General features: G+C 46.0%; 1 protein-coding gene across 3 annotated transcripts in view; it reads right to left on the reverse strand.

Annotated features, from left to right (window-relative positions):
- Positions 1 to 26,252, reverse strand: part of ACVR1 (activin A receptor type 1) — a 66,346-nt gene that overhangs the window by 18,318 nt on the left and 21,776 nt on the right. For 2 of the 3 annotated variants that reach the window (XM_075757392.1, XM_075757393.1), the window contains exons 2-4: positions 14,384 to 14,457; positions 5,883 to 6,149; positions 5,153 to 5,370 (exon numbers count right to left, since the gene is read on the reverse strand). In XM_075757392.1, coding sequence (XP_075613507.1) covers positions 5,153 to 5,370; positions 5,883 to 6,149; positions 14,384 to 14,457 — 559 coding nt within the window. The remainder of the gene's footprint in view (positions 1 to 5,152; positions 5,371 to 5,882; positions 6,150 to 14,383; positions 14,458 to 26,252) is intronic. The other variant, XM_075757394.1, reaches the window with a different exon arrangement.

A 26,252-nucleotide genomic window follows, 5' to 3' on the forward strand; every position in this document is an offset into this window, starting at 1 on the left:
ACAAATCAAGCATCGTTTCATTCTCAGATTTCTTATTCTGGCTCTTTTATTTGGCATTACAGTATCATTTTGTTTAATAAACAAATCATTTTGTTTAATACATAAGCGACAACCAATTTACTGCCTGTGAACCTGGAAGCTCACTCATAGCCAACGAGCTACCCTCTTGCAAAATTCCACTCCTTTGCAGCACTCTGATGTTCTCTTACAGAACTGAGAGAGCATAAGTGAAGTATCTGTCACCTATTTCAAAGAGGTTAATATAAACTTTTTTTCCTCCGAATTTTCTACACCTTGCAATAATTTCAGCCACTTCAATAAGAAATAAACTTATTTACTCTAACTCCTCCTATACCCAAGGCCTTCATCCCTATACAGCTAGCAAAAAGAAAAACAGCCTTAATTTCTGAACATTCGTGCAGACTTTTCCCATTCTTCTGGTTCCCTGTGGTTTCTTCCCAGTAAAGATGACTAGGAGGGCACAGCAATGTGACCTGTCAGTATGGGAAAAGCATCCTTTGCTTGTCCGATGTTTTCCTTCAGCTTTTAATCAGTCATTTAAGGCCACCGACTCCACTGGGACTGGAGGCTTGCTTCGCTGCTCCGCTCTCCCGCCAAGCCCATGAAGCACACTCGGGCAGGTGGAGCAGGTGAGCACCCCAAAACCGATCCCTTCTGGGAGGGTTGAACTGCAGCCAGACCCCCATCACCCACTCACCATCCTCCTCGCTTTCCAGTCTGAGCATTAATTTATGAAACTATGTGCCCCTGCAAAGCAGTGCTTCAGCTGTAACAGAGCAGGAGGAAGGCTGCTGCAGCAACCTTCACCACCTTGCTCCCGTGTGCCCAACTTTCTTTTGACAGAGTGGGAACCACTGGTGAACTGCTGGTTAACTGCACCTAGTGCTATCTGGGACATCCTGGTCTATCTCGCTGACCCGCAGACACCCTCCCAGAGCAGAACAGGTATCCAACAGGTCCTGTATTGTACCTGTCAGACTCACATACCTGCCCTAAAAACCACATGGCACCTTAATGTCACCAGACACCTCTGTTTTAGCAATCAAATCCCCAAATTAAGTGCTAAAAATTAACTTAGCAACAGTGAAGAGAAACCAAATCATGCAATACTTTGCTGGTTTGCAGTTAACCTGCCAGATCAAGATTTGCAGATACATCCTCTGCAGCGTGGCAGCAACTGCTGGCTGCAGAAGCCCGTTACCTTCGGCACGGAAGGGGAGAGATCTGTGCGTTGGTTAGGGTTTGCTTCGCATGCGTTACACAGAAACTTGAGACAGTCTTCTCCATGTGGAGCACCAGACGGCGTCCACGGGGAACGGACTCACATGTCTATGGACAGATCTTTTAAACCATAAGCTTTTGAAGCGGCTCCAAACACAGCACCCCGAGCACCTGGCACCACTGGGGCTTCTCTCACCAATTCCACGTCCCTGCCGCAAATCAGAACTTCCTTACAAGACAACACCCAAATAATTTATTGTAAGTCTCCTTCCCTAAAGTGGCTGAACCACACTAGATGAACAGTCCATCAAAAAATAACATTAAAAAAGTCATTCTGTGTTAGATAAGTCATGGGGAATTTTGGCCCAAAGTATTCAAGTTTGGTACAGTTATTTAGAACCAAAACCAGTTTAAAAATAAACAAGGTGATAGGAGTACTCCCTGGATCACCTACACTAGATATGTCACTGCTACTCCAGAAAATTTTCTGTAACAAGTCTTTCTAAACAGTTTTTATCAGTTTCTGGTATTTTTAGTGCATGGAAATAAGACTTTAAACTGTAAGCTTAAACCCCCCCTATGAGCAAGATTCTAATTGAATGGTAAAATCCTATTAGCCTTTTAAAATGCTAATATCCAGCTACTTTTATGGCTAGGACTTCCATACTAGTTCAAATCATTAACAACTGTATTACTGGACTTTTTTTCTTTACAAAGGAAAATAGGATAAAAAAAACCCAACATAAGCATAATCAACTTTCTAATATTTCCAGAAAACTGCACTACTGGGCTTTAACCAGATCTGATGAAATCTCATTACTCCTAACAATTTTTTAATGAGTGCTCAAGAAAAAGATAATTTAAGAAAGACAGGAGACTGCTGTTTTGTTTTTTAATACAAACTGAGAGCTCATTTTCCTTCCTGCCTGTATCAGAGGAAAAAAAAACCAACACAGACAACAACCAAACTTATCTGCAGCAACTGTAAAAACAAGATTTGAAGAGGCCACAGCTTTACACTCCCCATTAGGAAGCTTAGGGCTTTAAGCATTTGCTACACTATGGAGACTAATCCTAAATGTAAACTAATGTGTAACAAAACCAGCGATTTAAAACTACAATGGAGAAGAAAAATCTGGAATTTAAGAAAGACTTACTGTTTAGATGAACATTTAGAAACATGGAGCTATCAATTTTCTTACATCCCCAAACTCAAGAGGCACAAGGGAGGCACCGCAGCCAGAAAGCTGAGGGTCTGACAGCTGGGAACAAACCAGCTCCGTCAGACCAAGCCTTCAGTTAGCAACTTCTCCAATTTCTTTTAAAAACAATTTTGATTTATTCTTCTCAGGTTTTATCACCATTTCCAAGTAACATTAAATGTCTTGAAGTGCAAAAGGTTTGCAAATGGAACGGGAATGGTCTTGCACTGATAAGAGATAAGAGCTGGTAAAAGCTGGGCGTCAGTGCCTAAAGACAGATAACTAGTTGCACACGTCTAGGTCATGGTGAACAAATCAAACCTGGCTGTTTTAAAACAGTATCACCAAATCAAGCCTTGTGGGCTAAAGAGAGCCAAAGGCATTTAAAAAAAAATATTATCAAGTATAGTTTTTATGGGGCCAAGCTGAAGCAAACCAGCAGGGCAGCAGTAGCAAGCAGCTGCAGTTTGCGCACACTTGGTCCTGCAGTCACATAAGTGCCACGACATTTCAAGCTCAGAGGGAGGCAATTTCCACTGCTCCATCTTAGAAGGAAGCTAGCGTTTAAAAGCCAAACCTCTGTTATCAGAGCAGCCACCCTAAGGTCCCTCTAGATCAGTAACTTGTCTCTGACTGTACCCAAAAGCAACGCCCTTCATTAGGGTATTACAAGTGGAGTGAATTGGGGTAGTAGGCATTACTAGGAGTGTTAGGCATATGGATGTATATAGGGGCACTGGAGTATTAGGATATTGGGATACCAGAAATGGAGTGAAATAGAAGTGATATGGGAATACTTTAACACTCATCATACTTTCCTCTAATGCTCTCCCAGCCTCCAAGCACATTCAGCTCAGGGACTTCCTTAGCTGGATTTTTATTTTTATTTTTTAAATATGCTTAACAACATGCAGACTTGTCATCCTGTTGTTGAATGTATACAAACCCGTAGCATCTAGAATAATTGTCGGGCAAGGAGTTCCACTGCTTCAACTACCACTGTGTTAAGAACCACCTTCCTTATTTTTAACCTTGCTCTTGCTCATTTTGATGCCTCCCCTGTTACTGCACTGCAGAAAGCGAACAACTGATTCCTACCCATCCTCTCCTTACCCCTTGCCATGTTGTGAGTCTCCATCATCCCCCTCAACCCCTTAAGAGAACCATGCTCTTCTTCCTGGCTGAAGTGTTGGTTTATTGCTCATTCCCCACACAGGCTGTTTCAAAAATGTGTATTGGGGCATCCAGATGATCAGGAGTCCGATTACTCAGCTTTAACCTGTTCTTCCCTAAAGAAGAATCTTCCCTGCTCCAACAGTATCCCTTACGGCCATCTCAAACCCTGAAAACATACTTGTCAGGACATGCTGTCTTGTGAATGAAAGGGTGTTCCACAAGACTCTTCCAGCAGTCATTCACAGCAGTATTTTATAGAAACACCTCTGCGTCAAAACAGAGAGATGCAAGAAATAGTTTCCAGCTCCCCAAAACAGTTCCAGCTGTTGAGTGGTCCCACGGATCTTTCTTTTAATAAATTCCCATCACTGGTCCTGCAAAGTGGTTGTCAGCTTTCAGGTGAGGAGCTGCAACCGTTTCCTGGGGTATTTTGTTGGACACAGTCAAAACTGCTTCCTTAGTTGGTGGTAACCTACACTCTCTAAGGAAGATATTGAAGGTTATTCCTCACTTCAAGAAATACCCATTTCAGTTTCTCTCTCCTACAGAGACAAACACAAACACACTCCGAAACACAGAAAGAAAAAACCCAGTCAATGTATTTAGTAGCATATTATTGAAAATATTTGTGTTCTGGACCATTTTTCTTTAGCCACTTTTCAACCTGCAATGAAAGTACATAATGGCGGGAAAGCACCAAAATGGAAAGTGTTTTCCAGCCTCTTAATATTGAGGAGATTTTTATCTTAGAAATGCAAGGAAGAGAACACTGCTCTTTGCATTGGTTTCAGAAACCAACCCTCCCGCTGCCTCTGAAGCTTTACTTGCTCAGTTTCGGTAAAGCATGGGGAAGCTGCTGAAACACTTTTTTCTGGCCTGAAGTGAAAGGGTAAGATACATTAAGTCTTTAAAAAGGAAATACTTTCCCATGTCTTTTTATTTTCCAGAGACTATGCGAACAAGAACATATTTTACAAACTGAATTTTATGTTTTAATTTTTTAGAATTCTTACTGCTCTTCTGTCAAGAAAATTTCACTAATTTCCTAGCCATCCAAGAGCCCTTCTACTAAGATCATGGGAGTCAGAGGTTTGAAGTTTTTAAAAGTTACAAATATCTGTGTTTTCTTCTTCCCCTAGGATCACATCTTTTCCAGCCTTTCAGGCTGCCTTTCACATATCAAAGACACAGTACATTTTTACACATCGCAGATCACTTCAGGCTGCCCAACAATCAGACACATTCTGGTTTGCTGTTCAGGCCTCGCTTTGAGGAACATAAACAGTTTGACTACAGTTTATACTAGTTCTCCCAGTCAAAGGAGCTATACTTGCAAAAGCTATCTTTTGGTTAAATTTCATTTAAACTTCGGCTTTGCGAGCACAAGAACGTCATCATGGAAGCCCTGACACTAAGTGGAATCCCCTGGCAGGAAAAGGTCCCATTATTGGCCACGTCTGGAGGGTACGAGAGGGGAATTCGGAAGCGAAGAAAGTTCACACAAGTTCTCACCATGCACACAGGTTACTTACGGCCAATGTGCTGTCTCCAACATTTGACGCAATGAGTCCCTCAATTGTGCCATATTCTGCATCTCTAGAATTGAGCCTCTCCATATGGTTTTTCTGTATTCTCCGGATGATCAGCACAGCTACTGCAGAAAAAACTATCAAGACTATCACAGGAGCCAGTATAACAATGATTAGTGTTTCCATGCTGTAACCTGCAGCTTCTCCTTGAAAGGTTTGCCCTTGGAAAGGGGAAGAAGAAAAAAAAAAAGAAGGCAAAAAAACAGAAAGAGAGAGAGAATAAATAAATACATTTGCGAATTCCCAGACAGTCTTTAAAAGCAGCAGCACTGACAACAACATTTAACTTGGGAGCCACCTGGTCTGAGAGAGAGGCATGACCCAGGCGGAGCTACAAGTGTGCACTTACACAAAGGACGCCACGCAGAGCTGTCGGGACTGCCGTGTCCCTTCAGCACAAACCCCAGCTGTGACTCTGCAATTCACTCACAGGCAGCAACTCAGCCCTGGCCCTGAGCGCACACTTTAACCCTCGTCATTCTCCCAGCAACACAGATCATTCAGCCTGTGGACAGCAGATGAGGGCGGTGGGGAACGCAGCAGAAAGGGCCTTACCGCGTTGGTTAAACCCTTACTCTCGCTAGTGCTGAAGCCATCTCACTCCCACCGCTTCAGATGAAAGCCAAATATTTTTTCTGTCTCAAACCCCACTATTTATTAATTAACCCCTCACCTTTAGAAGAAGGCAACTGTGCAGTGATGTTCATGTTGCACAGGTATCCTTGGCAGCACTCTACAGCTTGGTCAGGAGACGGAGGTGTTTTGCACGTCATTTTCCCTTGTTCATAGACTTGGAAGCAGCCTTTCTGGTAAACCTTAGCACCGTCATTAATGCTCAGGGAAGCAAAACATTGCTGGCCTTGGCAACGATCTCCATTCCCACAGGACATGCCTTCACACACACATTCGTAGCGGACCATATTTAGCTTCAGTTCATCATCTGTAAAAGGGGAGAGTTGAGGAAAAAACACCATGGTATTCTTAATAGCTTCAGTTATAAGAGATAATGAAATCATTAGGCAATAAAACCTTCTGTTTAAGGGAAGAACTATTACTTGCAACTAGTGCTGAAGAACAACCAAGTAGGAGCTAACGATGCTAATTTAGCCGGTTCAGCAAGACAAAGATATGAGCTCCCACCATCAAAAGAAATACCAGTCATATTTGTGCACTCCAAGCTCTCAAGTGTCCAGAGTTCAGTGACACTTTACATCACCTCTCACACATACACTACTGCGGGTATACAAAATGGGAGAGTTGTCTACACAGGGACAGTCAGAGGAAAAAAACCTAAAGAACAGCGTAAATTTAAACCAGATGTGTTAAACCACATTATATTTCTATATGGAAATAGTTATTCTTAAGCATTCCGGAAATGGCATTAACTAAATCAAATTAAGGCCATTTAAATTCGCAGTGGACACAGCTACACGGGATTTAGGTTTAACCAGCTTGCTTGAAAAGTAAATTCCCAGAAGACAAGCCTTTGAGGAGAACCTTTCTGAAATTTCCCAGAAGTCAAGCCTTTGAGGAGAACCTCATGAGTCTGAGTAACCAGGGAGATGAGCAGTGAAGCGCGAAGCAGCACACACTGTCAGCAGGTACACCACCTCCCTTCCAACTCCAGATGCTTCAGCTAAGGAAAAGGAAGAACTTTTAAGAGAACATATAGAATAGGAAACTAAACTTCCAAGCATCCTCAGCAAAGCCTCCGGGCATCCCCGGCTGGGGAAAACCCACTCACTCTGCACAGAGCCGCACACACTGCTGTCCCCGGAATGGCACGTGCCTTTGAACACGCACACCGCGTCGCTCCGGTCTCCGTGGGAGAGGACACTGCTCTCGACTAGCTAACGGAGGACACAGGAAGCCCCAGTTTCCCGGAACGTACAGGCACCCGTGGAGGGAAGCAGCCCTGTGCACTCGGGGGCTGAGAGGAGAGGCACAGCTATGGAAAACAGAACAAGTTGCTGCTCTCTGTTGCATACATCCCGTGCATGCACGCACGCTTATGGCAACTTAACTTGTTTTTACATTCTCTTTTTCAGTTCTAATACACAAGAAAAATGTCCAGCCACAAATACAGTGGATGCTCCTAAAATAGCAGCTAAGCATACCATGTGTTGGACTTTTTCAAGGCTATCATTAGAGTCTGTCCACTGGGAATATAACTCAGTTTGTTTTCCCCTTTGTTTTCTTCCCCTCCTCCCACAATCAACAAATACACAAATATAATTTTCCATATTTGAGCCACTAACTAAATTAGGGAAAGAATCCTGAAATCAGACAGCATCTGTCACAGTGATTTCAACTATTGGTATACACAGTCCCAGTCATACATGTACCAAGCAATAACTTCGCTACTTTTGTGGAGCTTTTTAAAAGAAAAAATATTATGCCAAACATCCCTATAACCAAAGTTCTGTTCCTTCTCCTCCCATGACAGCAGCAGTAACACACAACTGGTATTGTCACACACAAGCCCTTCACCCTGGTTTGCCTGGCTGGAAGTGCCGAAGGCGCTGGCAGAGACCTGCGAGGGACTCGCTCCCCCCAAGGCCCGGGCAGCGCCTGCCCCAAGGAGCACAGGAGCTGTTCCTCTGTGAGCACAGCCCGCCCCAGACAGCGCCTTAGCAGCAAGGGTTTCATAGCTCCCAGCGAGCGAGACGCTTCTGTTGTCCTTGGCAAATGCCGGCCTGTGAGGACAGAGCTGAGGAGGTTTGCAGGCTGCAGTAGCAGCCATTTCAGCTATTAAGTAACAGCAGAAATAGCCGCTACATGGAGTACGACAACTAACCTCCCATCCAAGAGCCATGCAGAGTAGACAAGGAAAATTCACCTGGCTCCTGGCAGCCTGCTCCAGCCTAACGCTTCCCTCTTCTCCTGACCCACAGACCCCTCAAGGCTGAGCAAACCTCACGCAAGCCATCGGAGTGGTTCTCGCAGAAACCCACCTCCCCTCATGGGCCACCTCTTGGAGGAGCTCTGCAACCCAAAATGGGCCAGGAAGCGACTGCGCAGGCACAGGGCCATTAATCAGCCGGTGCAGAGCAAACCTGCCTCTCTCGCATGCAATGAGCTAAGGCATTGCAACCACAAACACTCTACTTGTCCTTCGACAGGGCTGCTCCGGTCTGCAGGCAGAGTGAGCGATCCACCATGATGCTCAAACTGCTCCTTTCTTTACTTAGTTGGTTTTCCAACTCCAGGGTATATTACCAGGTACCAGCCAGCCCTTCTCTCACTAATGCTCCCACAGTGCCACACTGGTTACAAAACCAGGCTGAGCTTTACCCAAACAGGAAGGCTTACCCGGCTGCAGAACTGGGCACAGCACTGACCGCGTGCCCCCGTCCCTGCCTCTGCAGGCCACCGGCTCAGACAGAGCTGCAGGTCAGAAGCCCGAGAGCAGACAGACAGGGTGATGCTTCAGTGTGAAGACGTACAAGCTAAACACTGTGCTGTACCCACAAAGCGCTCTCCCCACACACAGAGCCAGCTATGAAGGGCTGGATGTTCCAGCCATATTTCCCAAAGCAAACCAGCTGCACTGGCAAAGCACAGTTTCGTTGGCACACAGTGAATCCACAGCGGAGGCAGAGCTGGACTGGGTGATACCTCTCCATAGCTCATGAGCATGGCTGTGCGAGCAAGTCCGCAGGACGGACGTGCCCAGCAAATGCCACAGGCCAGTGGCAATCAAGAGGTTACGGCCGAGGCAGATCAATTCCCCCAAACACACACACTCGGAGGTAAGCATCTACTCAACAGCTCCAGGCACGGAAGGCTGTCAGGCCAACTACATACGTAGCAGTCGGGCAACTCACACAGGCAAGCAGCCAAGCTTAAAAATACTTCCATTACCTAGACAGGGTCACGGCACATATTTTTGCTCTGTAATACAGAGGCTCATAGCTGCACTTCTGGCCCATATATACTGTGCACACACGCACAAAATCTGACTTGCCACACAAAGATACAGAGATTTGCATTGACTTCTCACTAACCAGTTTATTAGCTCATTATTATGAAAGTGTCAAAACTGAAGCTCCTTTATTTTGTTTGCTTATTCACTTTATGAAAGTCAACAATTAAGAGTGCTGACTCTAATTATCTAGGTATTGCAACAGAACAAGAACCGAGACACTCCCCATTCTAATCTGTAAGCTGGAAGGTCCGGTGCTCAGCCACGCTGCGAGCGGTGCTGGTGTGCAGGCGTCCCGACCTGGAGCCGCCAGGCTGCAAACTGCCACGTAACGATGGAAACGGGGAGATGCAGGGGAAAAAAGACAAGGTACTTTCTTTTTCACATAGACATTTCTACATGAAGTTTATTTCACACAACCAGTTACCCATCTAGACAGTTTTATTTCATGGTTTATATCCAATTCCTGGACTGTAAACATTGTTAACTGTTTAGGAAAATACAAAACTACTGCTTTCCAAGGAGAAACACACCACATATGTTTCTGGTAACACGCCTTAACTTTGAGGTGATCTCTTCACATTTAGAAGAGTGATTCGTTTTCCATCAAAACAGCCAGTACAATAGGCACTTGGCCACCTTTTCTTATCGGCACTACAGCAACAGTTTCTTCAACTACCTTTGAAAAAAATACCTACGTTAACTATGTGATGTGGTCAGCAAATATTGAAGTAATTTTAAAAAGCATGAAAAAGTAAAAACATATCTCATAAGAGTCTCAATTTTCTTTCTAAAGACACGGTCTCTAATTATATTACACATAGCTTTTAAAGAAGGGCTCTCACATCAAATCATTTCCTTCCAGCAATGCACCACCACCACCACATACCCTCCCTTTCAAAATTTCACAGAGTATCTCAAGCTGGAAGGGATCCATAAGGATCATCAAGTCCAACTCCCTGCTCCTCGCAGGACTAAATTTCACTCGGCAGATACAGACTAGTATATCTCACTGCACAGATACAATATACATTGAGCGCATGCACGCGAGCGACCGTTCAGAGGGATAACCTCCGTGACACCACAAGACCTCTCAGTACGCGGCTGGCAGAAAGAGCCAGGTGGCTACGGACAGACAGAGGTGGACAGGCCGACACAAACCAGCCCTGTGCTCACCGAGACGTGCCTTTATAACGGCCTAAGTTTAAGGGGGACAATTCCATCTCATTGATCCCTCTTTACCGGAGAGTAAGGCAAAGCAAAAGGAGGGACACCTGTGGCCCCAGCCGAGCGGGCAGAGAAGATCCACCCAGGACCTCTCCTGCAGCCCGGCCCGCAGCTGTGCGGCAGGATGGCGCCGTGCCCCCATTCTGCACATGCACAGACGCTGCAGTCATCGGCTAACCTCAGGCACACGTGGCCGATCCCAGCCCTCAGAGCCACCCAAGGGAAAAGACCCTTAACATTGAGTTCAACCATGAAGGTCAGGCTGCCAAGTCCACCACTAAACCCTAAGTGCCACATCTACCTGTCTTCCAAATACCTCCAGGGATGGCGAATCAACTGCTTCCCTGGGCAGCCTACAATGATTTATTTTACATAGGATTTAGTAATTTATCAAAAGCCTTCGAATTTTGCAGTGCTAAGAAACAGCTGTTTGGCCTTATTATTGTTCTCCATATTACAAAACCCCTAAACCAGAAGAAGCACGAGTGCTATGGACAGTGACAGCCAGCAAGCTCCACGGTGGGGCAGAGGAGCAGCCTCCCCCAGCCCAGCTGCTGGCGCGGGGCTGGGCTGTTCCCAGAGCCAGCTTCCCCAGGCCAGACGGTCGTTCTGGGAGTTCCAGTAGCTCTCCAGCGCTTCCCAGCTGTGGCGTGACAGGACACCCTGTCCAGCCTGCCCAGCTCTCGTGCCTGCATTTGGCAGGGAAGCCATGGCAGGACAGGGCCCGCACACCGTCCCCAGTCACTAGAGAGGGCAGAAGCCTCGGCAGCATTTCACGCACCGTGCAGAAGCCTCGGCAGCATTTCACGCACCGTGCTCCTAACGCTGCCATTGGGACCAGGAAATGGCATTTGTGCACGCTCGCTACTAAGGGAAAAACCTCACACTCTTAGGCACAGGCATTACATTACTTCGAAAGTACTCTACTATACTCAGGGTTTAGCTTCTTGGGAGATGAAGAAAAGCCTCTTTCCTCACTTTACAGTGCTAATAAAGAAGTAACAGAAAAAAGCACTGGAATAAACCTATAGAATAAAAGGATTTTCTGGACACTCAAGTAGGAAAGAGATATGTTGCTGCACTTAGAATTCTACAGAGTGTTTGATCTTTTGGTTTGGGTTGTAGACTTTTTTGGTTTGTTGGTTTTTTTGGTTTTTTTTTTTTTTTTAAATCATAGACTAACAGATTGGTTTGGCTTCAAAGGGATCTCACAGCCCATCCAGTGCCACCCCTGCCACGGACAGGGACACCCTCCACTAGCCCAGGTTGCCCAAAGCCCCATCCAACCTGGCCTTGAACACTGCCAGGGAGCCAGGGGCAGCCACAGCTTCTCTGGGCACCCTGGGCCAGGGCCTCAGCACCCTCACAGGGAAGGATTTCTGCCTCCCATCCCATCTCCATCTCCCCTCCTGCAGCTTCAGGCCATTCCCCTTGGCCTGTCCCTCCCTGCCCTTGGCACCAGCCCCTCTCCAGCTTTCCTGGAGCCCCTGCAGGGACTGGAAGGGGCTCTAAGGTCTCCCCAGAACCTTCTCTTCTCCAGACTGAACAACCCCAACTCTCTCAGCCTGTGAGAAGGCTTTGTGCCTTTGTTGGTTTGTTATTTTGTGCAAAGGGAAGACAAAGCAACTGTTTTCACCCAAAACATCAACTTTTAAAAACATTCAGAAGCAGCAGACGGGAAAGCAAGCTGGTCAGGGTGCACCAGACCCATCTCTGTGGCCTGTCAGCAGCGGATCAACTTCCACTCCCTTGAGGATCTCCAAAGGCACGCTCCCCCTTGAATAACACTCCAAGCGCAGGTCTACACTCCTGGGCTTACCACCTTAGCCCTGGCACAGGCTGCTGGCTTGTAGGCACTGAGCGGCACTTAGATCCCAAGGAAGAAAGCAGTGGGCTCTCCCAGTGCTACTACATGCCTGATTAGTGAGGAAACCAAAACCTAGATGACAAGACATAAATGAAAATTTGCTGAGGAGTCCACTAGGTATTGCTGCTGGCTCCAAACACTCCTCTACAATCAGCTTGGAAGGAGGAAACTATTTCCAAAGGAAACAGAACAGCACTACGAGTAGCAAACATGAAAAAAGGGAAAGAGCAGTATTGTGCATGTGTGTTAGACAAGTAATTGATCACAGAAAAAGAAAACTCACCATAGGAAGTACGAGGGGAGGAGAAGGGAAGGAATAAAGCAAGAAAAGCAAAGCAAGATTGCCACATCTCTTCTACAAAGTCTTTCACAGGAGCTGTATCACCGTGGGAAAGAAACGCAGGCCCAAAGACAGAGGTCTTTAAAAAGTATTATTGGACAAGCTGTCCCTCGGCATGGCAGCTCCACGTCGTGAACAGGAAACTGTTCTTCATAGATGTCCAGTTGGCACAGGCAGGCAGACAGCAAGAACACAACATCTGCACATGTCTGCTCACAGGCTCCTCCCCCGCAGCACCTCTGCCAAAGCCTCCAGCAGCACATCTGGTCCGGCTCTGCCTCGGCTCCCAGGCGAGGCACGACCCTGTACCTCCAGCCTCAGCACCACAGACAGCCGGGAAAAGACAACGTCTTGGCACAGATTTAGAAACTCTTCTCTTCCTGATTGCTTATTGGCACTTTTTCAACAAAAAGATAACATTTAAGCCCTAGAACCTACTTTCCTCTTTTTAAGCACTCAGGTCAAATGACTGAGATTTGAAGACCTGCAGGGTCGCTTTGGGTAGGGGTGGGTGGGTGACAGCGCTGCTCTACAGGCTGTACTGCACAGGCAGCGCAGTGTCTGATTCTGCACATCCTACAAGAGACGTGAACCAGGACTGCGGACTTTAACCTGCATCTTTCCCACGTGTTTCTCTTCTCCATCCACTGCTCTTCACAGTAAGGATGTGAAAGGCAGGTGGTTTAACTTTAAGAGTTTCAATATAAGCGGTTCTGAAAGCTGGAAAAAAAAAATGTTTTCAAGAAGCAGATAGCTACACTTCAAGAGTGATAAGAAGGTCCAGTGTGATAACTGCTACCAAACTTTAATATTCTGTCAATAACATTAGCAGGTTAACGTATTTCCACAAGAATTCATCCTACATTCCTCCCTTTTAAAATTTTGTCTCAATTTCCTATTCATAGACATGACTAAAGTCAATGAGTAGACCTCTGTGCATTTTTAATCTTCCCCTTCCACTACCCATTCTAATATTTCATTTAATATACTCTGCCTTTTATTATTCACATCAACATTTGAAAATAAATGCATTTCGGCAGAGTAGTTCAGAAAGATATTTCACAAGGTAAATACAAAAGAGCATAGATATGCCATACACCTTGAGTCACTTAAAACGTAAAATTGAGAAAACCAAGTTACTCACAGAACCTTTTTAAAAAGCTGTTTGTGAAGTAGCAAGCGTGCATCTTTCAGGAGGTCATCTCCCAAAACATCCAGAAGACCGTCACATGAACTATTCCTGCCTCCCCACGGCAGTGGAAATACCCTTCTCCCATTCTGCTGACACAAATCCTAAACACACTGCATGTCACAAAACCTTTACATGCACACAACTGCATAAATGATTTAGGACAAAGTCACTTTCCATATCCAAAGACCTTACTGGAGCAATCATGGAAAATTTATCAAACACCATACTAAATAGTCCAAAGAGCCCTCCCAGAGAAAAAAAAAACTTTGCTTTTAAGCCACACAACTGCACCTCAGCCCATGGGCTAGGAAGACCTACTCGTTACATAGCTCAATAATTTACTATTCAAATAAAAGTTTCCCATTTTCCTCCCCAGGCCCTGGCAAGACCTACGCCAATCACACACGCTATAAATTTTATGCATAAACGGGCAACGAATATCCTTTGAACAACTCGGAATGGAAAAGCAAACACCGCGTTCCTGAGAGGAACGTGCCCATGCTGTCAGCTTGGGAGCAGCAGGGTGCGTGGAACAGTGCCAGTCGGCCCCAGCAGCCGAGCCGACGCTTGAACCCGGCTCCGCCAGCAGCGGAGACCTATGCACCGCCGCGCACGTCACTCACCTTGCCAACTCGGGGAGGGAAACGCCATCAGGATCAGCACAGGAAGAATCATAACTCCGTCTACCATTGCAGACCTGCAGAAAGAGGAGAGACGTGAGAGCTGTGTACACTTTCACTGTTGTCTTAAAATGCAACCACTCCAAAATCAGTGTTTAGCAACATCTTTCATCAATTCCTTATATAAAATGTAGAACCACCAAGGTTGATTGGTCTCCTTTTTACTGGGTCTTGTTTCCTAAGTAATTTCCTTAATGTAAAAAATTCATAATTTACTGCAATTTCTTAAATCTGACTTTTTTTTTTTTGAGTCATAGAAACATCATGTGCAACTACAGTGCACGTGTAGAAGCATGGTAGTAGGAAAACAGTACCAAGCAGGCATGTAAAATAGAAGATACATTATTTCAGCCAGGTATTAAAAAGCTAAGTTTGTGAACTGAAAAGAAGGTCTGTAAGACTGCATATTATTTGGGCTTTGAAGGGAAACAGAAAAGATCTCAGCCAGAAGACTCTGAATAACTTTAACCAGCAGAAACCGTTGCTAGATGGCAAGAAAAAGAGCAGGATGTATGTAAGGGAGACACCACTCTCAGAAGAGTAATTTCCCAGTGTAAGCTGCTTTTCCAAGGGTCTTCCTTTCAGTGGCCCAGCTCCATGTCCCTGCTGCCGAAGACAGGTAACCGCATCTCACATGAAACGGGCTGTTGCCAGCACATGAGCAGAGGCACACGCTCCCTCTAAAGCAGTAAATAAAGGAGTGAATTCTCTTGTGTATATCAAATCTTTTCCAGGATACTCGGTCTTTACAACAAAGGAAAAGCCCCACTTTTTACTGTGAAATAAGAAGTATTTAACAGGCTTCTGAAAATAAGCTTTTCTGCGGTTTCTTGAAGTCTACATTTAAATGATTCCTATTACCAAGAAACAGAGATTAACTACAATCCATCTGCATTGGGATTTCACCCAACAAGCAGGGCCAGATGACTTGGAAGGGCTTGTCTGTCCTGTGCTACCATTTCCTACAGAGACTCTCTGGCCTAATCGCGTGCCATAAAATTTCAGTCAAAAGCAGCGGCAAGTAGCACGTGCAAAGCAAAGTTACTCTCCTTGACCAAGGCACTAAGTCATTGCCAGTCTTCTTATGTGTAAGTATTTGTCCTAATTTTTCAGATTTAATTCTGGTGAGGCAGATGAAACTTGAAAATAAATTTGATACTGCCATTTTTCTTTCAGATATCTTCTGTTGCTGCCTTTTCAAATCATTAGCAGGCTGCTTAAGAGCTTGGTGACGAAAGCCAAGCCATTTACTTCTATATTTATTTCCTGACATGGATTTGTTTTGCAGAATATGAGAAACATTTCAGTAATTGTTTCATCATCAGTTAAAATGATCAGAAAATTCTTAACCCAAGTATTCAGAGTTTTCGTTCTTACAGAAAGGATCAGGCAGCGCTCACCACTTAACCTCCAGGAGTGAAACTCACTTTCAAACATCCATTCCCCAAGTAACTTTGCCTTCCTCGTTCTTGACACATGCCAATGCATTCTTAACACGTGCCAATATTCAACCTTCAGCAATTATGCTGGAAACACGGTGAAATGAAGTCATGCACAGCACGATCATTGAGCGATCCTATAGAGGAAGTTTAAAGCAGAAGAAAGCTATCCCAGGGAACGATGAGTTGCTTAAAGCTCTGGAGCAGCTCAGAGGGGTCCGTTGGTCCAATGGGGGTGAGGGGGGGTGGCAGCTGCAGGACATGAGAGCGATACCATCCTCCTCAGCCACCACGTGCGCTTCCTTTGGCCGAACAGCTTACACCAGCGCTTTCCTCGGCATTACGCCCGGATAACTCTGCAAGTCTAGACAAAGGTGGCTCATGAGACCTGCCCTCTTTCTTTCAACACAGCAATGGTTCAAAGAGCAGAAGCAGAAAACTTTGATTTTAATGATGCCGGGCCGCAGCGGAGCTGGGCAAGCCAGCCACCCTGGGGGCTGCTGGGCAGAGGGGAGTGCTCAGGGAGAGCCTGCCCAGGCAGCCGCTCCACCTGGACGGCCCCTGGACGGCACAAGGAAAAAGGGCTTTACAAGAGAGAAAAAATGAATTTAACAGCATAAAGCGGGTTAAGACATTAAACAGCAGCACGCTGCCGACACGCAGAGCGGTTGCCGGGTTTTCTACAGATCTGTAATTCATGGTTGCACCCTCCGTGCCCAATTAAAAAGCGATAATTTGGTTGTTTTCTGCTGGCAGGGAACCATCACATCGCCTCCAACGCTGCAGGTCGGTCGGAGACCTGCACACGCTGCAGCCCCCCCTCCCTCCTCCCGGCCACCCACAAGTCCCCCCCTTGGCCCTTCCAGCCCTTCCTTCTGCCAAACCTGGCTGGAGCAGGGAGAGCAGGAGGGGAACCTGCAACCAATTCAGTTCAGTTCTGCAGGAAAGGAGGCTGAACACAAGAAACCTGAGCTGGCTAGAGAGGAGGAATTTAAAATACAGTATGGAAACCGGGAAAACTCTGCAAGTTGCACGTGCCTATTTGTTTTCTTTGCAAACAGTTTATTTCAATTCTCTAAAAACAAATATATATATATATGCACACACACACGCCCCTGCCCTGCATTTCTCAGGGAGAGGAGGAAGAAATCGGCACCCCCTGAAGAGGCAACCAGCCTCCCAAGGGCACTGGCCCATGGTGACTACTTCCCATCTCAAGAAGAGGAATTGTAACACACTTGGGGTGTTAGAATCTACTCTCCATCCTCCGATTCCACATGTCCCATGTCCCCAGCCCACATCTGCGCTCCAGGTCAAAGCCAGTGCCAGCTGAGACAGACAGCAGTTCATCAACAAGAATGAGGATTTTTTTACCAGCCCCCACCAAAGGGATCAGATAAGGAAAAAAGCCATGAAACCTCAGAAGCAGTCATTCTTGATCCCTCATCCAAAACACTGTTCAGACTTCCTCTTCAACAAAGCCCAAGGATTGAGTAACACACCTGAAATTACACCAAATTTTTTTGCTAAATGCACTGAAGTGCCGAGCACAAGGACCGGACAGCTGCCAGAGAGGTGCGCACACCCAAGTGAAGCCACCCGCGGTGACCAGTGGGCGAGGGACCCGGGTCAGGGGCTGCTCCCCGGCCGGGATCCTGGTCCTGCAGCCCAGAAACGGCTTGCCCAGTGCCGGTGGAAAGGCCTGCAGAATGACCCGCATCCAGCCCTCCCTGAGCTAGCAACTGTTTGTGCAAGCCTCTTTGGTAGGGTTACATTTATGAATAGACTTTTCCTATTATAAATGCAAACAACAACAAAATCAGGCTATTAACAGACTTCATGCATTTCACAGCATGCATGGTCCTCTCAAAGAAAAGAGCCAAATACTAAGAATTTAAACCCTGCTTCTATGAAACTTTGTTCCTGTTGACATTCATTTTCCCAAAAGCATCAAAGAATATTTCGTCTGCTTTCACCGAGAAGTACTGTGCATACTTACAACAGCCTATAAAAACCCACCCTGTGTGTACTTATCGCCAATTAAAATCCTGCGCTGCATATGTGCGGACTCAGTATAGCTCTGGGGCTTTTGGCAAGCCGCCCGCACAGCCCTCAGCGTGGCACAACCCAGTTACACCACCTCAACTGGGTACACTGGGGTTGGGAGACCGGAGGAGGGAAGGAGGCTCTGACCTTCACAAAATACTGATTTTCCTTCAAAAATTACTTGAAAGCAAGAACATCCACTTTAAAAATTAAAAATGACAAATAAAACTCTTCACTATATTAAAACCACGCCAAACCCTGAATCGCTGCCCTAAGACAAGAGAACATTTCAGGTGGGCTCAGGCGAGGTCTGCTGTCAGCCCACGCCGTTTGCCAGCCAACACACTGTTTAGGCAGCTGAAATCCTGCCAGAGCCGGGGAAGGTGGCACGATCCCTTGCTGGCTGCCATTTTGCTCGGGGTATGCCCTATCTGCCACGCACCTGTTAAATCAGCAGTTAAAAATAAGCCTGGAGAGCATGCCAGTTGCAAGGCAGTCGTGGGACGCGGGGCCGGGAAGCCCCTCTCCAGGGGTCCCACCAGGCACCGGGCCCGCTCAGAGCCACCGCCGGTGCTGGGGCAGGGATGGAGCTGCACCGTGCTGCGGCTCCGAAATGGTGTTCTGGCTCTTACAGCCGTCTGCGTTCCCACAGTACACTTTCAAGTGAAGGCACCCAAACCACACGCAACGCTGCGGCCAGGCTTTTGCTCCATTTCACTTTCAGGTTATCCCAGTTGTAAACTGCAGACACAGCACGGGATGAGTTTAAAAGTCCTGTTTCCATTGCTTAAAAAACAAAAGCAAACAAAAAAAACCCCACCAACAAAAAAACCCCAACCACAGCCAAAAAAGCACCCCCCCCACATCACCCCCCCCAACTTTTTAAAATGCAATTAATAATACACATACGTTAGAACCAAAATCTGGTTCTAGTGACACCAGCAAGCACGTCTCTTCCGCTTTCTATTTTAGAGAGCAAGAAAGTTTAGAGAGAAAGCAAATACAAGTTTTAATATGAAGAACAAAACATCCTTTAATAAAACTCCATAGCAAGAGATCCATAAGATATCCAGTTACTATCTGGTGTTTGAAGTCACAAGAACTTCTTCCGAAGGGGAGGATTGGGATTTAATCCAGATAAAGAAAGAAGAACTAGAAGGCAACCAGCAAATAACACACAAAAATTATTTTCCCTTCTAGACATCTCAATCTTTACTGTAATTCAACTGCAACTCTTAAACGTGCCCTATAGGAGAACTAGGACAGCTGCAGTAGCCACGAGAGGGCATTCAGAACCTGAGCACCTGGGGGTCACGGGCTCCAGGCCATACGTCACGCACGCCCATGTCGGATGCCATAGGGCAGAGCTGCAGACGGATGACATTCACCAGCACTGCATCCCACGTCAGTGAAAAGAAGAGCATTTGGTTTTAACTTTTTCCTACAAAAGCCTATAATTAGAGAACCTGAAACTTGCTACAGGTGGCAATGGGAAAGTCTCTTTTAAAGCAGCAGCTAACAGATTTCCAAAGAAACGTGCTGTAAAGTGCAGATGAAGTGAACCTGCTCCAGAGCGGGCCAGTCTCTACTCAGAAGATAGCTTTGGATTCCAAAGACAGAATCAAACTCTTTGATGAACAATAATAAGCATATCATATGGCAGATATAATACTTGGGTAGGATACCCAAATTAACATACACAACTAATTGTTTTAGATAAAAGAATTGATAGAATTCCTACGGTTTGTATTCGTAAGGTCCCAACACTTCAAAGAATCTATCCTGAAAACCCCAGTACCTTTTCCACTTTCAGAGCAAATATAAATTGCTTTCCCTTCTCTTCCTAAGCAAGCTATTTGCCTCCCGCTGAACCATTCCTTGCTGGCCTGACAGCACCGCAGGGGTGAGGGAGAGCCCGGAGCTGTAGCTGGGACCGCCAAGATCGCCGCTGCAACAAGCTGCGGGGGAGAGCGGAGCCAGGGGTTACGACGACATGGAACACCGACACCAGCACAGGCTGCGGGGAAACTGCGTTTAGGCTCTGATGCCACCGCCCTGACACAGCAAAGACTGCACCAGACAAAGAGCAAGTCCAATTAGCGAAGAAATTGAAGATTACGTTTCATCTCAATGGGACGCAGACATGGGAACACGAAGCACTGGAGGAGTTCAGACTTTTCCGAGGAGATCAGAAGCACCCACACTATCGCTGACAGTCCTGGTGGCAGCCCGCCAAGAGCCCAAGGGCTGTACATATTTTGCATGTACCTCACCAGATTTGTATCAAAAGAAAACATCCATAATACTGGAATGTAATCCTACCATCCACAATAGCCACACACAAGCTAAATTCATCAACAGCTGTGTCTTTAGAAGGAAAGAGGTTCATTTAAAAGCAATAATTCACAGCTTGCTTTTTTTTTTTATTTTAAACTGAAACTCATACAAACTAACAACCAACCTCAGAACAGCACACACATTCCTAACGTCAGAGGACGGCAACCTTGGGTATTCCTTTCTTAAAGTTTGAACTTTGTCACCAGAATTCAGCAAGATAGAAGCCAGCCACAAACTCCATTTGGCATCCACCTGCAAGCGCACAAGGCGCACGTCAGTACGCTTCAGCTCAAGACTGCCACCGTGAAAGGCTGAATGTCTCAAATTCAAATGACTACAGAAACAGAGAGGGTGAAGTCTGCAAGATACTCGTTCCCCTATATTACTCAGAATCACCACACTGCTGAATAAGAATAAAACCACCAGGAGGAAAACAACCTATACAATGTAAAGTGTCACGGAACTTACTCCTCGTGAGGTTAACAGCTCTGAATATGCTCGTGAAGAACTGCTCCCTAGGTTCTTAAAAGAAAAGGAAGAGGTAACAAAGCACAAGTGTCACTCATAGAAATAAAATCCTGTCGGTCTCCCTCCTGGCACATGCAAGTAATAATCCATTTATTGCCCATGCCGTCACCCAAAGGCTCCAGCTGACACACCAGCTGCAGACACGGCATAGCACGGGACCACAAATAAGAAACACTCACAATGTCGGGGTGGAGGACAGACACATGACGACACGGAGGGACAGCACAACCACTTACCCAAAAGAAAAAAAGTCTTACCTAGGCAAAGAGGTGAGCCAGCAGCAGCACCAGCCCCTTCCTGAGCAGGATGGGGCAGGCACGAGTCTCACACATACCGCCTTAACGGAGGGGAAGGCAGGGCGCTCTCCTGCCCACCACAGGGGTAATCCCCGGAGAACAAGCGGAGCAGCTGAAGGCCCAGGACGCACAAGGCTCACAGAAGAGACCAAAAATAATGCTAGCTTCCCCATGCAGGTCAGCTGGTGAGCAGGCGGACTCACGACCTTGTATGTGGGCAGCAGAACTTCTCTGTGTGGTTGAAGGAGACAGAAGACAGAAGTGGCTCGTCGTTAGAAAGCCCAAGGGTAAAAGTTCGGGTTGTCTGTAGGTATTGCATCAATACGGGTGTCTTAGGCAACCCGATGGTGGGTGGCTTACTCAAATGAAGAGCTAAGCACAGACATTTTTAGATTGATCTGAAAACCCCAATACACATTGCAACTTCCTGGTGCTTTTGAAGCCACGTGTATCTTTCCATATAATATATTCCCTTGTGGGGTAAATAAATTCACCAGGAGGCAGCTATCAAGGATTAACATTGCACCATGGAACAGCTTTCCTCTGCAGAGCCTGCACGCAGCAACATCCCTTAAACGCACTCACTGGCTAAGTCACCACATATGGTTCACTGATCGTGTCATCGCTCTGAGCATCTTCAAAGTTAGGTATGCAATTCCACATGCGCAAAGAGCCAAGTACACATGGTTTCGTTTATACGGGCAAATTAACAGATATGAACTTGCAAGCAGTTTCATGAGACAGTCAAGTGAACAGGCAAGCATGCAGTAGCTTCACCTTGCAATATATGCGCCTGAGGCATCGAGTAGGTATCAGTTCAAGACACTGTTAGATATACATGAATTACTGTGGCTTCTCACATATTTCACGTATAAACAAAGGTGTTATTTTATTATACTACATACATTTTACTGCTACACAGGCATTATTACTACATGGCACACAGACAGTTCCTACCAGAGGGGAACGCTGCATTCTGAAATTGCCATGAAAAAAGCTCCATTGCACAGCTGCAACAAAATTTCTTGGACATTTTCCCTATTAGAAACAATTCAGAGTTGTAGACAACCTTGGGTACCACTCACTTTGCTAAAGCCATTCTCCAAGTGCCCACGCAAAATGGAGACAATTTTCATTAACATCTGGCGACTTAATTTGTGCTGGGGCCTTGGGCACAAGAGGCAAGCAAAATACCCTTTCAAATCCTGCTGCAAGACACAGTACTTTTTCCCCTAGAATTGTTCTCTCTCAGAAGCCATTATCTGCTGTCAGGCCTCAGCACAAAACTTCCAATGAAGATATAAAGTCCCTCTAATCTAAACAGAAAATCTGGGTTTATCCACCAGCTGTGACTAAGACCCAAACACAAATATTTTCAAGTTATCAGAAATTGCCTGTAAAAGCTCTTTCTGCATTCTTTAGGAAAAAGAAAATAACCACACAAACCCAAAATGTACACAGCAACAGCTACTTACTTTTAACTTACTCAAAGTCTACCTCTTTAAGACTTGGCCTGCTTTCAGCCAGCTAGCAATTCTTTATTTATTAAAGATTTTATCTGTGCAGTCTGTGACGAAGGAGTTGAGGGAGGAACACACTTTCACAGCTTGCAGGCGTTTCAAAATTACCTATCAAACACGGCTTGTATCACATCCTGGGCGCGTCTGTCTTGACAGGTGACGAAAACAAGAAGTATGGGCAGAAACGCTGAGCTCAGTTCATATCTGCACAGAAAGGGCATATAGTCTGACACGGGATCAGAGTCAAGTTTTATCAGGGTCCAGTTTCACCACCGGCTTGGCCCAATCCGGGACAGAGCGGTGCCAAGACGGGCTGTCCAGCCATGCCCCCCGTGCTCGAAGCCTCCCACCCCTCCTCGCAGCTGCGGGGACCCAAGGCTACGGGGTAAGCCAGGGCAGGCCAGGGATCAGACCACGCGCTGCGACTGAACGCGCGAGGCTCAGCCCAGAGGTGCGACCTTGCCAGTGCTAGCACGGGAGAGGTGGTGGGAACACGGCTGATCTGAGATGGGCATCCCTTCAGTGGTTGCAAAATCTTAGTTTGATTTAAACAAACAAACAAACAAAAAACCCCAAACAAACAAACAATCACAGCAAAAACATACCTTCAGTCCCTACAAGAGAATTAGCAAGACAGACAGCAGGGTCTTAACCCTACCCCTAGCTCTCCAAATAAAATATACTTTTTAAAGCAAAATCCTAACAATCTGCCAAGTAAAGAAGTATTTTCAGTAGAACATTCCTCTAGGGGTTTCTGGGTTTAGTCTAAAACAAAGCTCCCGTTTTTATTCCTCCCTTTCACTGCCCTTTGGTCGAGCAACTGCCAGCGCCCACCCCTGATCCAGGCTGGGTCGGGCAGAGCCCTCCCGGCAGGCGGGTCCGGCCCTTTCCTGAGGCCAGGCAGAGAACTGCTGGTACATCCCCTATTGATATTTTCTCTTGAAAACCTAAGCACCCAGTCAACCTTGGGAAAGTTTCAGAAGGCGGCCTGCAAGACAGGATGACAGAAGACCTCTGCACTGCAGCTTCACCAGTGGCCAAATACATTACATCATCCCGCTGGAGTGAAACCAGGTGTCAGAACCTGCACCTCTGTCCAGCCCTGCAGAGTCCAAGGTTGTGTCACGGCTTGCGTACGCTCCCGAGACACTGAACATCCCCCCCACAGACCTGTCTTACCGTTTGGCCTGACTTCCAGAGAACTGCATTATAATCTAACAAAAAGCTGAGGCGGTTGAAGTTATGGTCTAAATAAGATCAATGGCTATTAATCTAAGATCATGATTTTTAAATGCTTTTTATTAACTATGTAAATATTACAGAGATTACCTGTTAAAAGTTTCTCACAGAACACTTCAGCCAACACAAACCAAACATTTCTGAAAACAAATCTTTAGCTTCAGTCTCACTAACAAAAGTCCTAATTTTTCCTCAGAAAATTTCGATTTTTTTTCTGGTCTTCCCCTCTCTTTTCTTTACACAAATTTTAAATACTCGTTTCTTTGCCTTGGGTTGTTTTTGTGGGGTTTGTGTGTGTTGTTTTCTTCTTTTAGTAGAGAAGCCAGGGTCGAATTATATGATGTGAACAGCATTTAAAGACCATTTCTCACTCTGGCAAGCCCTGCTGAAAGATAAAAATGTAGTCTAGTTCCTACAAATGCATTCATTAAGCAGTGTCTCACTACAGTCTAGTTCTGTGTTTTCACAGATGCAGGGACCTGAAGAGGTGCAAACGCTTTTTATTTTCAGCCGCTGGTGTTATCAGGCCGGATCCCTCAGCCAAAGGGGTAAGTGAAGGGAAGGAGCAGCTGGGAGCTCCCTCGCTGGCGGACTCCCTTATCTGTGTCGCTATTTCACCACCAGCCAGGACCCTCATTTGCACATCAATAATCTCAGCGGGATTTTGTCTGCCTGGGTAAATCTCTACAATTATTTTCACAGGGCCGCTACCACAAGAATACTCTACTTAGGTCCCTTAGCCCAAGCATCCTAACCAGAATGTAACTCGTGGAATTTTCATAAAAATTAACTAAAAAAAAAAGTTTTTAAATCCATTTCATTGCATTGGCAGAGTAACTGCAGCATGACACAGCAAACACAGAGCTGTTCGTTAAAATAAAGCCACCAAATCTATAAAGACAAGGAGGAGAGGAGAGCCAGATGCGCCGAGGAACAAGCAGCGCAGCCGCCAGGCACGGGGCTGGCACGGTGGGAGCAGCCCTGGCACGCCGTCCTCCTCCACAGCAAGAGGAGAGACTCTGGGGGAGCGGGGCTGGGCACCTCTGGCTCCTTGCTCACGGATTACCCTGGGATTAGAACAGCATTCTTCAGGAGCGATGGGTTGCTACTAAGTAGGAAAGGTTAAGGGACATGAAAGAGTCAGGTATTCCTTTTGCGCGCCACTTAAAGCTTAACTGCTCCCGAAGTCAGCGAGCAAAGGAAGCCAAATACAAATTAACAAAATATTTTTAGAACAATCAGACTGAGAACAGAAGTTCCCAACACTCTATAGGCACGTGTCGCTGAGCAGCCTTTCATCTCATCAGATTCCTTCATTAACTATTACTTTGGAGTCCAAAAGGCTGAATGCAATTAGCAGTCCAGAAAAGAAGGAAACACCCTGCTGCACGAGAAAGTAAAATTCTTCAGAGTTTATATTACACCACAGAATTTTAACAATATAGCTCTACAATTTGGTCTCGCCTGTTACGACAGGCCAGAGCCATATTATTCTGTTCTTAAATACAAAGTACAGACAAAACCAAGTTATTTACTGGCATGGTGGTCCTCAACCTTTCTTCTTCCACTGACACCACGCAAATTGGACACTACCGCACAGAGGCATACAGAACCTCATTAAATCTAGACACACAACATCAGAAGGTCAGTCATCATTTTAAGATCAATGTGTAACTCAAAGATGAGTTTAAGGAGCTAGTAAGGTAAAGAACAGTTGCGGGTTTTCTCCATCCTGGAACTCTCCAACAGTATTTCTGTCCCCCTCCCTGGGAACATTAACCTCAGAGTTACTTGTGCTGCTGTTCACACCACAGCTTTACCCTCAGCCCCCACAGGATCCCTTCCCCTTGCTCTGCTCCAGCTCCCTCAATGCTCCCTGCAAGCTGTCCTCCTCCTCAGGTGAGGCTTCCTAACCCTCTACAGCCCTCAGCACAGGCCTCTGCCCCACTCACCTCTCACCTGCCCACAGAGCCAGCTAACGTTCCAACCTGCGTGCTCAAACAGTTGAGATCTTTCTTTCCAAATTACTCTGTCCTAACATTCCTTAGTTGCTGTTTTAGCCGTGTCTATCCTGGTCGCAGAGGCAAACGTCTGTGTCCCTCCTGGTAATGGAACTACCCTTTCACAGTCACACCTGATGTTCACCATTGCCGTACCACGCAACCCTCCGTCTAATAATCGAGCATCTTGTCACCTCTCCCTATGTCAAATTTATTCCAGATATATACAATTCTGACACTTCTTTCCAGAGCCGTTATTAGTGTTCCCTTTCCACCTATTTAACTGTAAGCTTTCAAATTTACACATCTCACATGGCCTTGCCAAACCTGACTGTACTTGCATAGCTTCAGAAAACGGTTCCATATATTCACCCAGACTTCTGTTTTAATTGCTGTTACAGATGCCA

The sequence above is a fragment of the Balearica regulorum genome, chromosome 6 (assembly GCF_011004875.1).
Source record: "Balearica regulorum gibbericeps isolate bBalReg1 chromosome 6, bBalReg1.pri, whole genome shotgun sequence".
In the NCBI taxonomy this organism is placed as follows: Eukaryota; Metazoa; Chordata; class Aves; order Gruiformes; family Gruidae; genus Balearica; species Balearica regulorum.